Source organism: Tasmannia lanceolata, unplaced genomic scaffold (genome assembly GCF_043159265.1).
Source record: "Tasmannia lanceolata isolate RefF3 unplaced genomic scaffold, GAP_Taslan_0.1 ptg000006l, whole genome shotgun sequence".
Taxonomy (NCBI): domain Eukaryota; kingdom Viridiplantae; phylum Streptophyta; class Magnoliopsida; order Canellales; family Winteraceae; genus Tasmannia; species Tasmannia lanceolata.
Window position 1 is genome coordinate 9,435,831 of NW_027518683.1, and position 13,600 is coordinate 9,449,430.

Below are 13,600 nucleotides of genomic sequence, written 5' to 3' on the forward strand. Positions count from 1 at the left end.
GTATCCAAACGTTGTCTAGTGGAAATTATCAATCTCAAACTTTCAATTTGAACTCCTTGTAGGTGGTTCTCCTCAATTTTAAGATGTTGCCTCTCCCCAAGGGAGATCACAGGAGCAGATCTTTCTCCCATTCCACCATGATCAATCTAGGCTTCTTTTTATCAATCTAAACCACTCTAAAATCAAGAGACACTAGGATAAAGATCTGTGACAAAGGTTATCTCCTAATGAAACTCCACCTTATACAAGAATCTCCAAAATTATTATTCTTGCCCAATTCGACCACTTTAAACCAGAGTTCAGATAATACTTTGTTAAAAATGTGATGGACTAATTAAGATCCACAGAGTACAACCACAATAAAAACAAGCAAGCCATACAAGCACAAGATTTAGTAGTTTACGTGGTTCGACCGTTGCTTACGTCCTGAGGTGAAAACATAATCTTCTAATATACGAGCAACACACAAGGATAAAAAGATTAAAATCACCCCTCAACACCCAATCCTCTTACCCCCTCTAAACTCACAATATCACCTTTGGCTCTCCCTCTCACAAGCTCCGAATACATCCGGCTTAGATTAACCTAAAACTTGTTTGCGTAAGATGAATCTCACCTTTTCACACTACAAGGAGAAAATTCTAGTTTATTTTTTCTCTCTTGCTTACCTAAGGTATATAAGATAATTTTGATACTTAGATTAACCTAAAAGCACTCTCTCTCTCTCTCTCTCAAATTTCTTAAAGAGAGAATATAAAGACTATTATCACTACGAGGCGAATAGTTAAAACTAGATGACTTTATCTCAAGTTCAGGTGATTTTTCACATAGCTAAATAATGAAAAGGATGGAAAATCAGATTTTTTTTCATAGCTAATGAGACCAAATTAGAAAAATATTGTAAAATGATTGGATCTTTCCATGGAGCATACGATCAACATGTTCCTGCATTTTTCTCTTTGCTAGTTAACACATTGATTAAATGGTGCAGAACCATCTCAGGACTCCTAATGCATTATCTTCCGACACGAACGAGGTCCATTTTCCCTTTCCATAAATAAATGCAGAGTAGGGAAGTTGCACTCCACACATTCCAACTGGTTGAAGCAATGGGACCCATACTATTTCAAGAGGGTCCTTATCATTTTTCTGTGACCCATTTGTAGAAATGACAAACCTGCAACCTCTTCTTGTTTCTTTAGAAGGGGAATTAAAAAGACAACGACTGGTAAGAGATCTTGCTCAAAGAACTACAGATAAGTAAGGCAAACGAAAATTATCTTTTAAAAAGAGTAATTAAGAAACATCACTAATATTGCCCATATCCTAGTCCAATTCCATTAGAATTCATCTCCAGTCAGTCAAATACTTCATAAATATTTCTTTCATTCTCTTCTCTCAACAGCATCCCATAAGTCCAAACCTCTTAAATAGTATCAAGCTAAGAATACTTAGTTCTATATTGTCACAACTCCATCAGTCCAAGCCTCTTAAAGAGTATCAAGCTCAGAGACCGAGGCCCATCATGCCGAAAAGGTTTCCATATCTAGATTAGAAGCTTCTCGATGGCATCCTGTATTTCAAAGAGAGAATTCAAGATAATTAAATGGATAAGAATGGGGATCAAGACGAAAATGAAGCGGGCAATAGAGATTAGACATTAAAAGGCAAGGAAGATTTACCTTGAGATGCTGTATTTGGGATTTCAACTGGCTACCCTCATTGCTTGTGACAGAACAAGCAATCACAGGCCTTGTGACTCCACAAGCTCGGCCGAGAGCTTGCTTGGAAGGAACAAAGACGTATGGCACATTCTGCAAAGTCAAATATTACAGTTAGCTGGTTCTTGCAGTTGTTATATGGTTGATCCCTTCAGAGTTGAAGATACAATACTACAGCTACTACCTTCACAATAGATATTTATCATACAAGGCATACTGTAAAAAAAGATTTCAATATACTCATAGAGGATAAGATGGTGTGGCAAGATTGTTGTTCTGTATGAATTCTGTTCTGTGGGTTTTTTCCCCCTCAGCTGCATATCCCATATCGTTTTCTTTCTGACTCTTTAATGTCAAATTTCTGTGCCAAAATCCAGAAACACTACCACAGCACATAGCAAAACAACATGAAATCCATGATGGAGAAGCTGGAAAATAACACTGCTAATAAACAGAAGATACAAAAAATATGGAGATGCTAATGAAGCGCTCGCATAGAAGAGCTCCTAGATAAAGAACTGAAAGGCCACTCAAGGCCAATAGTTGTCTAATAACAAAATTTTTCTTCCAGAAGAGCCTTTACCATCTGTATATGAGACCTCTTCTTGTTCTACTCAAACTCAACTAACATATTAATCCCACCCAGCGAGAACGCTACCCCAGTATCCTTCTCATAGGTGATAGGACACAACCCAAGTTCACACTAACTCTAACCCAGCAGCAATCCCTATTGAACAATGATTCACAAGATTCATTATACACATATTATATATAAAAGAAAAAATGAAGACCATGATGCCTTAAATGGGATTTTTTTAACCCAGAAAAACCAATTGAGTACTGAAAAAACACAATTTGGTACTCTTTCTGCTCATGTGAATTCTAAAAGGATAGGAAAGAATTTCTTTCCATTGGAAAAAACTTTGTCAGGTAGTCAGAAATGTCGATCTAGTGCTTGCAAAACTCAAAAGGTCAGGCAATAGTAATTAGTAAAAACTTTTTAAATCAGTCCAATACTCAACTGAGCTTTAGGACAACTCAATTATAAGTGAAGTTTTAAAATCTCATTCCAAAATCAGCATTAATAAATACCGTGCAAATGACATAAAGTTTTGTCCCAAGCATCACCCCAAGAGGGATTTAAAATGCATATAAATAACCATCTGCTTCAAACTTGGAGTAGTGCACCTCCAAAATAACATAGGGTTCTAAAAATTTAGGAGACAAGAAAAGCAAGCATACAGATAAAAGTATAAACAATTGCTTGCTGCTATTATATTCATTGACAAATGAGATACAGTCAAAGTAGCACTCCACAAAACAAGTTTATGTTATGTAAGAATGTGCGGGAAAAATCCTATGGCCAATGAAACCAATCATATAACACAACCACAATCAAAGGCTAAATGGAAACAACCACAATAATCACAAGAGAGTAGCCCACAAAGAGTACATATAATTTACGTGGTTCGGCACAATGGCCTACATCCATGAGTGAGATCACTTCTTCCACTATTAGAGAAAAGATGACAAGATTACAGAATGGAGATTAATACAATCCCGTAAACCCATAATCCACTTTTTCCTTCGATGGACATCTTCCTCTCTCAACCACTTACATTTGTTCTTCACAACACGAGAAAACCTCTTCTTCTTCTTCACTTCACAAGAGGAAAAACAAAACCAAGACAAAAACTCTCACCCATTTTCTCTTATCTCCTCTTTTTCTCTATACAAGAGAATCAACCGAACAACACTTTTGTTCTTCTCCACCTCCTTTTCCAATAGATAACCTTCTCTACAAATCTCTTTCCTCTCTTATCTCAAGAAAAATAACCGAAAAATCAAGGTGGTGCTTCTTCGCCAAGAGATGAACCGAAAACATTGTCTTGTCTCTCTAATCACCTGTGTTCTCCTTCACCTCTCTTTCCCAAGTGATGAGACTTTCGCACTCACTTTCATCTCTCTATTCACAAGAGAAACACATTCCAAGAGAATAACTGTTCTCTTTTCAAATTTCAAATTCCATCTCCACTTGTTTGCATGTAATATGGTTTTAAAACCATTTCCTAACTGTTTTGGAAACAAGCCACAACACAACAAAGACAATTCAACTTCTACCAGTTTTTTTTCTTAGAATATTTCAGTATCTAAGTGTCTGTATGATAAGGGATGTATCCAAATTGAAAAACTTATTGTATTGGGTTTTTTGAATGATAGCTTATTATATTGGTATTTGTGTCAATAAAATGCTTACTGTCTGTTTCTTCTTTTCTTTTTCTGTTTACAAGTAATTGTATCAATATACCATTAAAAAAAAGTAACTGTATCAATAATGAAAAAGAAACTATGTACAATATACATATGGCAGAGATTGCCTGGTTGCCCGATACATAACTCCTGCCAAAAAACTCCTCTAGTCAATTCATCCACTCTCTCATTGGATCCATGAAGGATATGACTGAAAGATACATCAATATTTTTTACTGTAATCACATAAACAATGCATGGTAACCCCAGCCCAATTAATTGTGCTAGAAGTGTAACTTCTATAAAATTCCAACGTTGAATTTTATAGTCTCACCCGGTAGATCAAACATACAGTTGCTGCTTGTTTTTATTGGTCCATTATAACATTTCCCTCCCAATGTGAATTAGATCTTGAGACTAATTCCTCGAAATTACTTTCTCACTAATACCTTTATCTTCTCCACTGATCTACTGGAATTAAGCCACCCATAATAGTTAGCCATGTATTTCTTTCCAAATCTCCCAATGAAAGGTGAATGGAAGAATTGTCCACAATGTGCACCCTCTAATACAAAAGGTCCAAGTTGCCATCCTCCAAACAAATAATCAAACTTTTTTGGAAAGACCCGACATTATCCAAAGGAGCTTCAAGAGAAAATGCCAAAGCCACTGAGCATCACAAATGAATGACGAGATGGTTCATGTTCTCTTCCGCTCTTCTACACGCAATGCGCATGCTTGTAAACCTGGTTTTTATCGGTTCCCCTCCTAATTTAGAAATAAAGAGCTAAGCCCTCCCAAAAGTACTTGAACCCCTAATACCAACAAGCCCCATATTGCGAATAAAACTTTCACTTAAAGTTCGGTAATGCCCTTTGGGGACGTCTTCTGGCATAAAACTTTCACTTTAAACTAGGCACTATATTTGATCACATTTAAGGGGTTTTCTAACATAGCCAGTGCCTCGGTGGTATCCAAATAATTAAGAGATATCGAAATCAGAACTAAATCAATAAATAATAGATAACAAGATATTGTCTTGTTGACGAACTCAGTCAAGCAAAGTAATGATTATAATAGAAAAATGTCAACCAGAGAATTATACTGTTATGTAAGTGACGTTCATACATACCATTAAGTAGCGAAATCACAAGTGATATGACATAGTTCTCATCAAATGATATAGAAATCACTCCTAAATACACAAAAAGGAATACCTGGATATCTTCTTATTGAAGAACTCTGTTAAGCTAATGAGCAGAAAAAGATCATGAAAAGTCATCTCACATATCAAATTTATTTACTAAACGATCATAACACGGAATGATGTCATTTATTAAACTTGAAAGATTGTCCTAGTTATAATTTCTAATTCATGTGTGACATGACTGCTCAGGCAGTACAAATCCCAAAAATGGTTCCAAATAAATAAAGTACATGTTGATGATTTATACATATATACTATGTGAAAACCGCAACAAAACATTTAAAATCAAGAGAAATCACAGAATTAAAGCTCACAATGACAGCTTCATCTCTATTGAGACTATTATAGTGATCCTCGTTTAAGCAATAAGAAAGGGGTTTTCTAACATAGTGCCTTGGTGGTATCCTCATAATTAAGAGATACAGAAATCAGAAGTAAATAAATAAATAATAGATAACAAAATATTGTCTTGTTAGAAAAGGGGTTTTCTAACATAGTCAGTGCCTTGGTGGTATCCTAATAATTAAGAGATACAGAAATCAGAAGTAAATAAATAAATAAATAATAGATAACAAAATATTGTCTTGTTAGAAGAACTCGGTCAGGCAAAGTAATGATATAATGGAAACTGTCAACCAAAGAATTATATTGTTATAGAAAGTGATGTTCATACCATTAAGCAGCAAAATCATATGTGATGTCAACTGACAGTTTCACCAAATGATATAGAAATCAAACCTAGATGCACAAAAATGAATACCAAGATATCCTCTTATAGAAGAATTCTGTTGAGCCAAAAACTGACACACATAACTAAAAAACTGCAATGAAATGGAAAGGCTACTGACAAACGTAACTAAAAAACTACAATAACATGGGAAGTAACAGTGTTTCAAAACATGGATGCAGGCCAAAGTGTGGCCAAAGCAAACCCTACTCAGCTCGGCGCAGCTGAGTACTTAGCTGATGTGACTGAGTACTCGGATGACAAGGTCAGGAATCGGGAGAGTTGAAGGAGTATTGATTGACTTGGTAGGGTAAAATGCAGACTCGGGCAAGAATTCGACCAAGGTAAAATGGTGTCAACTTGGACAAATCGACTATTAAAGCAAAGAGTTTTGATTCTTCTGAAACAATGTATTAGAAAGTCAATCCTCCACAACTAGATTCAATGCCCAGAAACTCAATTTAGTAGTAGGGATGCAACTCGGGTCGGGTTCAACCCGACTTTGGGTTGGGTCGGGTTAAGCTTTTCGCAAATCGGGTTGGGTTAGGGTTGGGAAAAATCAACCCGAATTGAAAATCGGGTTGGGGTGTCGGGCAACCCGACCCGACCCAACCAGAATTGGAAATTTCAAATTCCCATTTAGTAGTGATGTTAATTCCAACATATACATATGATCCTAGTTTATATTAATATTACAGTATTCCATCTGAAGAAGTTTTCTATATGTTTTTCTTTTTCAACATTGAAATAGTCTCCACAGTCCACAATGGACGGTTTGGATAATCCTATGATGCGGGCCATACCTTACTTTAATAAAGTGAGGAGTGTGATCATCAAAATATAGTAGTGCGGATAACATTTCCCTTTGTTAATTGTTAGTCCCTATTTGTTTTGGATTTTGAGAACCGATTGTGAGTCAAAAACTGATTATTGGTGACTCACTATTGGTTCTCAAAATCCAAAACAACCCGGCTTGAGTTGAGGTGGTCAACTGTTGGTACCATATCAAATCGGGTCAACCCGACCCAACCCAACCCGAATTGGAAATCGGGTTGAGGAAATTGCAAATCGGGTTGGGTCAGGTTGGGTTGGAAAAATGGGTTCCTCGGGTGGGTTGGAGAAAGGGGTTATTTATCTTTTATACTTTAACACCCCCCCCCCCCCCCCGCGCACGTGTGGCCCACTTGGCAAACACGTGGCACATGTGGTCCCACTTTGGGCCGACCATCGCATGTGGATTTTTGCTATCTGGGAGGTTTGAACTCGGGACCTTTGGCTTTGGCTTTGATAGCATGTTAACTTGCCAACTTCTCCAAAAGGGAGAAAGGGGTTATTTATCTTTTATACTTTAACAGACTTAATATGTAGTTATGTACGAGACAATACTAAGAACTTATGAGCTCAATTTGAACAGCTCAAAAGAACTAAACACGCATAATAATTATATAATATTAAACAGCCCATGAACTCAAGATATACAGAGAAATCATGAATTAAAATAAATAAAATGATAAAATAATACCTTGTCTTCAGCAAGCAGGGGCAAATGGAGAAGGATTTCAAGTGGCTCAGCATCAGCCGCCATCACTACAAACTCTGAAATACCCCTATTCAGAGTCTTGGTTGCTGAAAATCAAACAAAAATCAGAAAACCCAGAAGCCAAAAAATAAACCCATAAATCAGACTTTAAAAAAAATTTAAAAAAAAAAATAGAGAAGATTTATAAGTTCCAGATTTTACCTTCATTAGCACCCTTTTTAAGCTGCTTATAGTTAGCAGCTTGCTGAATAAGATCCAGGATGGTTATGCTAAGCTGAGCATCAGCCAGAGGGTACGCTTTTGGATTCACGCTTTCAGTGCTCTATAAACATATATAGTTAAAATTAAAAAAAAAAAAAGTTAAAAAGAAAACAAGAACCCCATTAAGATAAAAACAGTTCAATACATAGAGAGAGAGAGAGAGAGAGAGAGAGAGTACCATCTTCTTTGATGATTTTGAGAAACTGTTCTTCGCAAAAACGAGAATCGAGACTGGAAAGAGAAGGGCTGAAGAGAGTAAGAGAGAGAGAGTGTGTGCAAAGGGCCGCCCTGATTTTAGCACGTGAATCCTCGGTTGGGATTTTCTAACCCTAATGTTGTGGGTGGAACAATCTGGAACGTCCATTTGGTGGGTCCCACAAGAAGGCCAGTCCTTCTCTTTAGGTGATATATTTGCGGACTTTTCTTCCCTGGACCACCCCTTTAGTGTAAAAAGTAAAAACTAAAAAGGGTGGTCTCATTAGTCATAAATTTGTACCCAACCAAAATTCCGTAAGACCCTTATGTAACTTGGGGTCCGACAATCATTTTGGGACTCACAAATCCGAAATAAACAAGGCCTAAACAAATTGAAATGAAAAGAAAAGGTTGCAAAGATCTCAAAGCAAATAAACCTAAAAAGCTCCTCATTTCTCGCCCTCTGCGTACTGATTTCCATATTCTCTCCTCATCGTCTTCATTCAATAAACCTAAAATCTTCTTCATTAAACGTAAAACGGTCTGCAATAGGGCAATCTACATGGTAACCACTTTCCCCTTTATTTTATTTTTCTTTGCTCCTTTTCGGATACAATCATCATTAAAAATCTCTCTGTCTTCGTAACCTATTCGAATCTCAAACAAGAACTTGAATTCACACACCTAGAGCTACTGAAACCGTTCAATCTGTTAGAATTTTCTTTTATTTGGGTGTATGGCTTCGAAGGCATATATATGTATTCATCTTACCATTCTACTTTGAATTCTGAAGAAATGCTTAATTTTCCTGTGCTGTAAATATGTCGATCTTGAATGTCCCTTTAAAGATTCCTATTTTCTTTTCCTTCCATACTAATCACAGTAAAGCATCGATGATGAGGTTCCAAAGAACTGTACCTCTAGAGAGCCAAGGAGTGAAGCGAGCGGGTAAGACCCACTTCATGCCTAACTGCTCTAGAATGCAACAACAAGATCAAACCTCTCTAGAATGAATCACCAAACCTCTCTAGTGGTCTTTCAATGAATGAAGAGATGATCCATCGTTTCCCCTGTCTCTAAGCATGTGCGCAGTGGTCTACTATCAAGACCTTGCAGTTGCGAAGATGATCAACCGTCATGTTCTTGTCTAACACATCTGTCCAGCCGAAAATACACTGTGCTTCCAAGTCTAGTAATATTATGTTGGGTAACAACTATTATGACTGCAACTGTACTGGTGATGAATATTAGAAAAAGCTAGTGAACTTGAATGTTTTATAGGAACCATCTTTGGTTTCTTATATCTTGTGAATCTATCAGGCAATATAGCTTTGAATTCAAATCCTGAGTTCGTTTTCTCCCTACCAATATAACCAGATCACTAGTTTTTTATTCTCATCTTCATCAACGACTGTTAACCCTGTGAACTGTTTAGAATCATCCTCAAATCCTTCGATTAGTTCAAAACCTGAGCTTTGTGTTATATTTCTATTGCTAATCGCCACGCAAGCCATTGGTGCTGTTCTGAAATTTTAGACCCTGCATACTTAAGATTGGACTGTTAAATCTTCTAATCCTTTTCTTAGTACATCTTAATCCTCTAAAGACCTTATTGGTTAGCACTTAAATTGTGGAAACTGGTTGAGAGGAAAACCAAACCTTTTCCAAGTTTTCATCACTTTCCTTTTTTGGTTGTGCGAGGAAAGGCTTTCCAAGGTGGTAAGGTCTGTCTATGCGGAAAGGAAAACACCCATTTTCTGTCTTAAATTTTTCCATCTTAAAACCTTTCCTTTCCATCTGAAAAGAAGTATTGAGCAACATTTGAGCATATATCTTTTTAAAATATATGTGGTCTCTATTTTTTTACCATTATGTCCTCTATGTGAGCCCCACTAGTATGTAACTCTATGCGGTCTCTATGTGGGTCCCATTGTTTTTTGGACGTTGGCCCCCCAACTTAACTTAGCCCCACTAGTAGATCTCTGATTAGCATACATGTAGGGTTCATTATTGTTTCCACTAGGGCTCTCCATGTAGGCCCCACTAACATGTGATTCACTAGCATATATGTGGGCCTCATTAATCATTGTATTTTATCACTGAATATAAATGAAATATTCATTTTCATTTTTCACGTAAAATGATCCAAACAAGAGCAATAATTTTTGGGCAGTGATAAATCGAGTCCCAAATATCTTAAATCGATCCCCCATGTGTCTTTCTCTCTCCTCTTTCTCTCTCTAATCCAGAGGAGAGAGAAAGACACATGGGGAGTCAATTTAAGATATATGGGAGTCGATTTATCACTCCCCTAATTTTTTAGGAAAAAGTTCTCCTTTTCATATTTATTGAACCAAACAATCAAAATAGTTTTCAAGGAAAGTAAGGGAAATGATAAGGCTTTTGGTAGGAGAAATAATTCTCCTTTTCATTTTTATTGAACCAAACAATCAAAATAGTTTTCAAGGAATAATGGAAAGGATAAAGGTTTACAAGGGAAGCCCTTTCTATGTGGAAAGACCTTTCCTTCTAACCAAACGGGCCATAAGTGATCTTATTAATCCCAATCAATCTAGTTGAGCCATATTTTTAAACCCTAGTAAATCTGAACTTAGTCTAGTGCTCACGTCATCCAAATGACCAGTTTGTCGTCTAGGTTCAGATCCTGTAATTTTTTCAGACTAACTTTTCCTGGCATAGTTGGTCCTACATCACTGTGCCAGATGAACATGAACCCTCGTCTAGTTTTGTTTCTAACATTTGATTTTCATTAAACATTGATGGTCAAAAACAACAAAGAGGCAACTGTTCAATCCCTGTTGTAAAATGGCAGCTCCGAAATGAATCGAGATTCCTTGCTGCCTGGATATATTTTGAAACGTAGGTTCTAACATTTATTTACTGAATTTTCTCTAACAGTTTAGGTATTGCTCAGTGCAGTTTGCTGCTTATCACTGAATTTTCTCTAAAAGTTTAGGTATTCCTCAGTGCAGTTTGTTGCTTATCTTTCTTATATGAGTTTATTATCATAGACAGAACTCTAAAAGTCCCTGTTACATGCATACTGTGGTCTGCAATTCATAGAAATAGGTGTTTCAATGGGTATGTTTACAATGTTCAAATGTTATATCCCGTGGCTTCTCAAAAAGTTCGCTGTCTTGATTCTAGTGGACATTGTTACACAAGAAGCTAGTGTATCCTATATGAAATCGTATTTTAAGGCCATTGTCTGCAACATCAGACACATGATATTTTCATTGAAAATGAAATGAACCGGATAAAGGAAGTCACTCATATCATGTGCACACAGGTTTGAACATGTCACGAATTCTCATTGAATAAAAATAGAATTTTAGAATTTATCTCCTTTTAGTATGTTTTTTCCATGCATCTTAGAATGTTCAACGACTACTACTATTACAAAACAAAACAAAAACCTACAACCACTACTGCTACTGCTACTGCTACTATTTTTTTATATGGTGACAAATTTTATTTGAGAACTAAAGAAGACTGAGATGGTCAACACAACCTACAAAAAAGAGATACATATAGATAAAGGGAAAAGAAAATAAATAAGAAGATCAGGGAGGGAGAAAGTCAAACAGCTCCAAGCTCTCCTTCGATACGTCATCCCTAGATGACCTATCGGCTACCTTGTTTATCAATCTCCTTCTTTGAACAAAAGACGGAAGAGCTTCCCCCACACAATCTCTAGAATCTCTTCGAAAAAGGGGGCGAATCTCCACGGATATGGAGCCACTTAGCCACCTAATAACATTAAGAGAATCCCCTTCCACTATAACTTTTTCGAAATCCACATTTGCAAGATGCTTAATTCCATGATGGACAGCATGCACTTCTGCTTCACTAGAATCCGCAACCATTATCGCCCCGAGCCCTCCCCCCGTGTGTGTGCTCTTAAGGCATCTCTGATACCCGGAAGACCCGGATTATCAAAGCTCAACTTTAGAAAACCCGGGGGCGGGGGGGGGGGGGGGGGGGGGGGGGGGGGCGGCTTCCACTCTTGAACAATCTTGGCCTTATGGGTAGAGCTGGGGCAAATAACCTTCCATCCGTACCATAGGTCATGGGCAGAGATAAACCTGAAGCAAGGAAGGGATCTCACCCAAGCTATAGTAAGAGCGATAACTTTGTTGGCGGGGTAAGATGGCCTTTTAGAGAGCCATCCTAGTACTACCAAACCAAAAAAAAAAAAAAAAACAGCTTCTCTAGCTCTATGTGGAGCTAAAGAAGTCAAAAGCCCTGCAATTCTGCCAGTCATATCTTTCTCTTTTGAAAATGTTTGTCATAATTGGTATTACTGCCTATAGCAATGATGTTTTTTATTTGGAATGCTCAGGAATCTGTGGACTGTATGAAAGGAAGCTTAAGGAGCTTAACCCAGCCATCCAGAATATCACTTATGACATTGCAGATCTCTATAGTTTCATCGATGGCCTTGCAGACCTCAGTGCCTTGGTGTATGTATTGTTGTTTAACACTTTAACTCATACATTGTACTACACATGATCATGTCTCTCTCTCTCTCTCTCTCTCTCTCTCTCTCTCTCTCTCTCTCCATTTATAAATGGCATGTACCCTGTTCTGTTGCAGCTATGATCCCTCACTTCATGCTTACCTTCCATAAGACCGACGGTGGATAAAACAGCGGACATTTCAACACCTCAAGAGGTTGGCAACTAGTAGAAATGTGGTATCAGCACTCACCTATTGTATTTTCACCTGGTTTGTTTCATGTGAGTATCATAGAAAAGGAAAAAAAAATGAAGTCAGTGTTTGAGGTGTATATTGTCTGAGCTAGTTGTGTAAACATAAGTCTGTCCATGCACTATTTGAAGGATCTCTACTCCTGATCATCCATGCACAATAACTTCCAGATTGAGATGGAAGGCATTTGGATTGCTGTAAGTAATTGCATAGTTGGTGGATTTTTTGACGATATGTTTACGTTTCAGATCTTTGGCATCCCTGACCTAAGAAGAAAAAAGAAAAAAAACCCGCATTCATCTGGTGGGGCCACCAATTAAAAAATCTCTTGCTATGCATGGGCATAAAATGGCTGCCCCCACTCATACTATACATGAGGGGTAATAAAATCCATGAAAAAATATTATTCCATGTAAAAAATCCAAGGTTTAGCAGGTTTACAATTCTCCTTGAAAACATGGGAAAATTTTTATTTTGAAAATGAGTTTGGAAAATGCTAGAAAATTTTCCAATAAAAATTTGCCAGTATAAAAGTTCCCATTGAGAAATTTCAAATAAAAATTTTCCACAAAACAAAATGAATGGCAAAAAAGAAAACTCATTTTTAGCATGTATTATAGGAGGAATGCTAAATTGAAGGGCGTCCTTGCGTCCATTGGATGCGCCCTTGTAGCGGGTGTTTTTTGTGTGCCTTTCAATGTAGCATTCCATTGAGCAGGCCCCTATCTAAAGGTTCTTCCTCAAAATCCATCTCGATAGGATTAACACTCCGATCTTTGGAAGGTTTAAAATGGATGAGTTAGTCTTAGAAAACTCTATACATCGGACGTTTAGGATCATCCTACTAAAATTTTCGACAGAGTAGAGTTAGGGTCATTCTATGATGTTGATCTAATCATCCTCTTGATCAAGACAAGATGGACGAAGATTTCATCTATGGTATGGTACCCACTCATTCTCCCTGTGTG

General features: G+C 37.2%; 1 protein-coding gene and 1 long non-coding RNA gene across 2 annotated transcripts; one reads left to right on the plus strand and one right to left on the minus strand.

The window, feature by feature from the left end:
- Positions 1–1,261: 1,261 nt before the first annotated feature.
- Positions 1,262–8,085, minus strand: LOC143879593 (uncharacterized). The gene is made up of 5 exons (XM_077382049.1): positions 7,885–8,085; positions 7,647–7,767; positions 7,428–7,531; positions 1,683–1,814; positions 1,262–1,573 (listed from the first exon to the last, which is right to left on the minus strand). Exons 1-5 carry the CDS (start codon positions 8,068–8,070, stop codon positions 1,547–1,549), a joined length of 570 nt encoding a protein of 189 aa, XP_077238164.1. The 5' UTR covers positions 8,071–8,085; the 3' UTR covers positions 1,262–1,546.
- Positions 8,086–8,255: 170 nt separating this feature from the next.
- Positions 8,256–12,544, plus strand: LOC143879594 (uncharacterized). The gene is made up of 3 exons (XR_013251327.1): positions 8,256–8,466; positions 12,265–12,385; positions 12,519–12,544. It is a non-coding gene; the product is annotated as an uncharacterized LOC143879594 (long non-coding RNA).
- The last annotated feature ends 1,056 nt before the right edge of the window (positions 12,545–13,600 follow it).

Excerpts from the sequence above, each read along its gene's own strand:
- LOC143879593 (XM_077382049.1), bottom strand. The coding sequence starts at position 8,070 with ATGGACGTTCCAGATTGTTCCACCCACAACATTAGGGTTAGAAAATCC. Across the intron at positions 7,768-7,884 it reads CAAAATCATCAAAGAAGATG|AGCACTGAAAGCGTGAATCC; the intron begins GTACTCTCTCTC and ends ATATGTTTATAG. Across the intron at positions 7,532-7,646 it reads TAAAAAGGGTGCTAATGAAG|CAACCAAGACTCTGAATAGG; the intron begins GTAAAATCTGGA and ends TTTGATTTTCAG.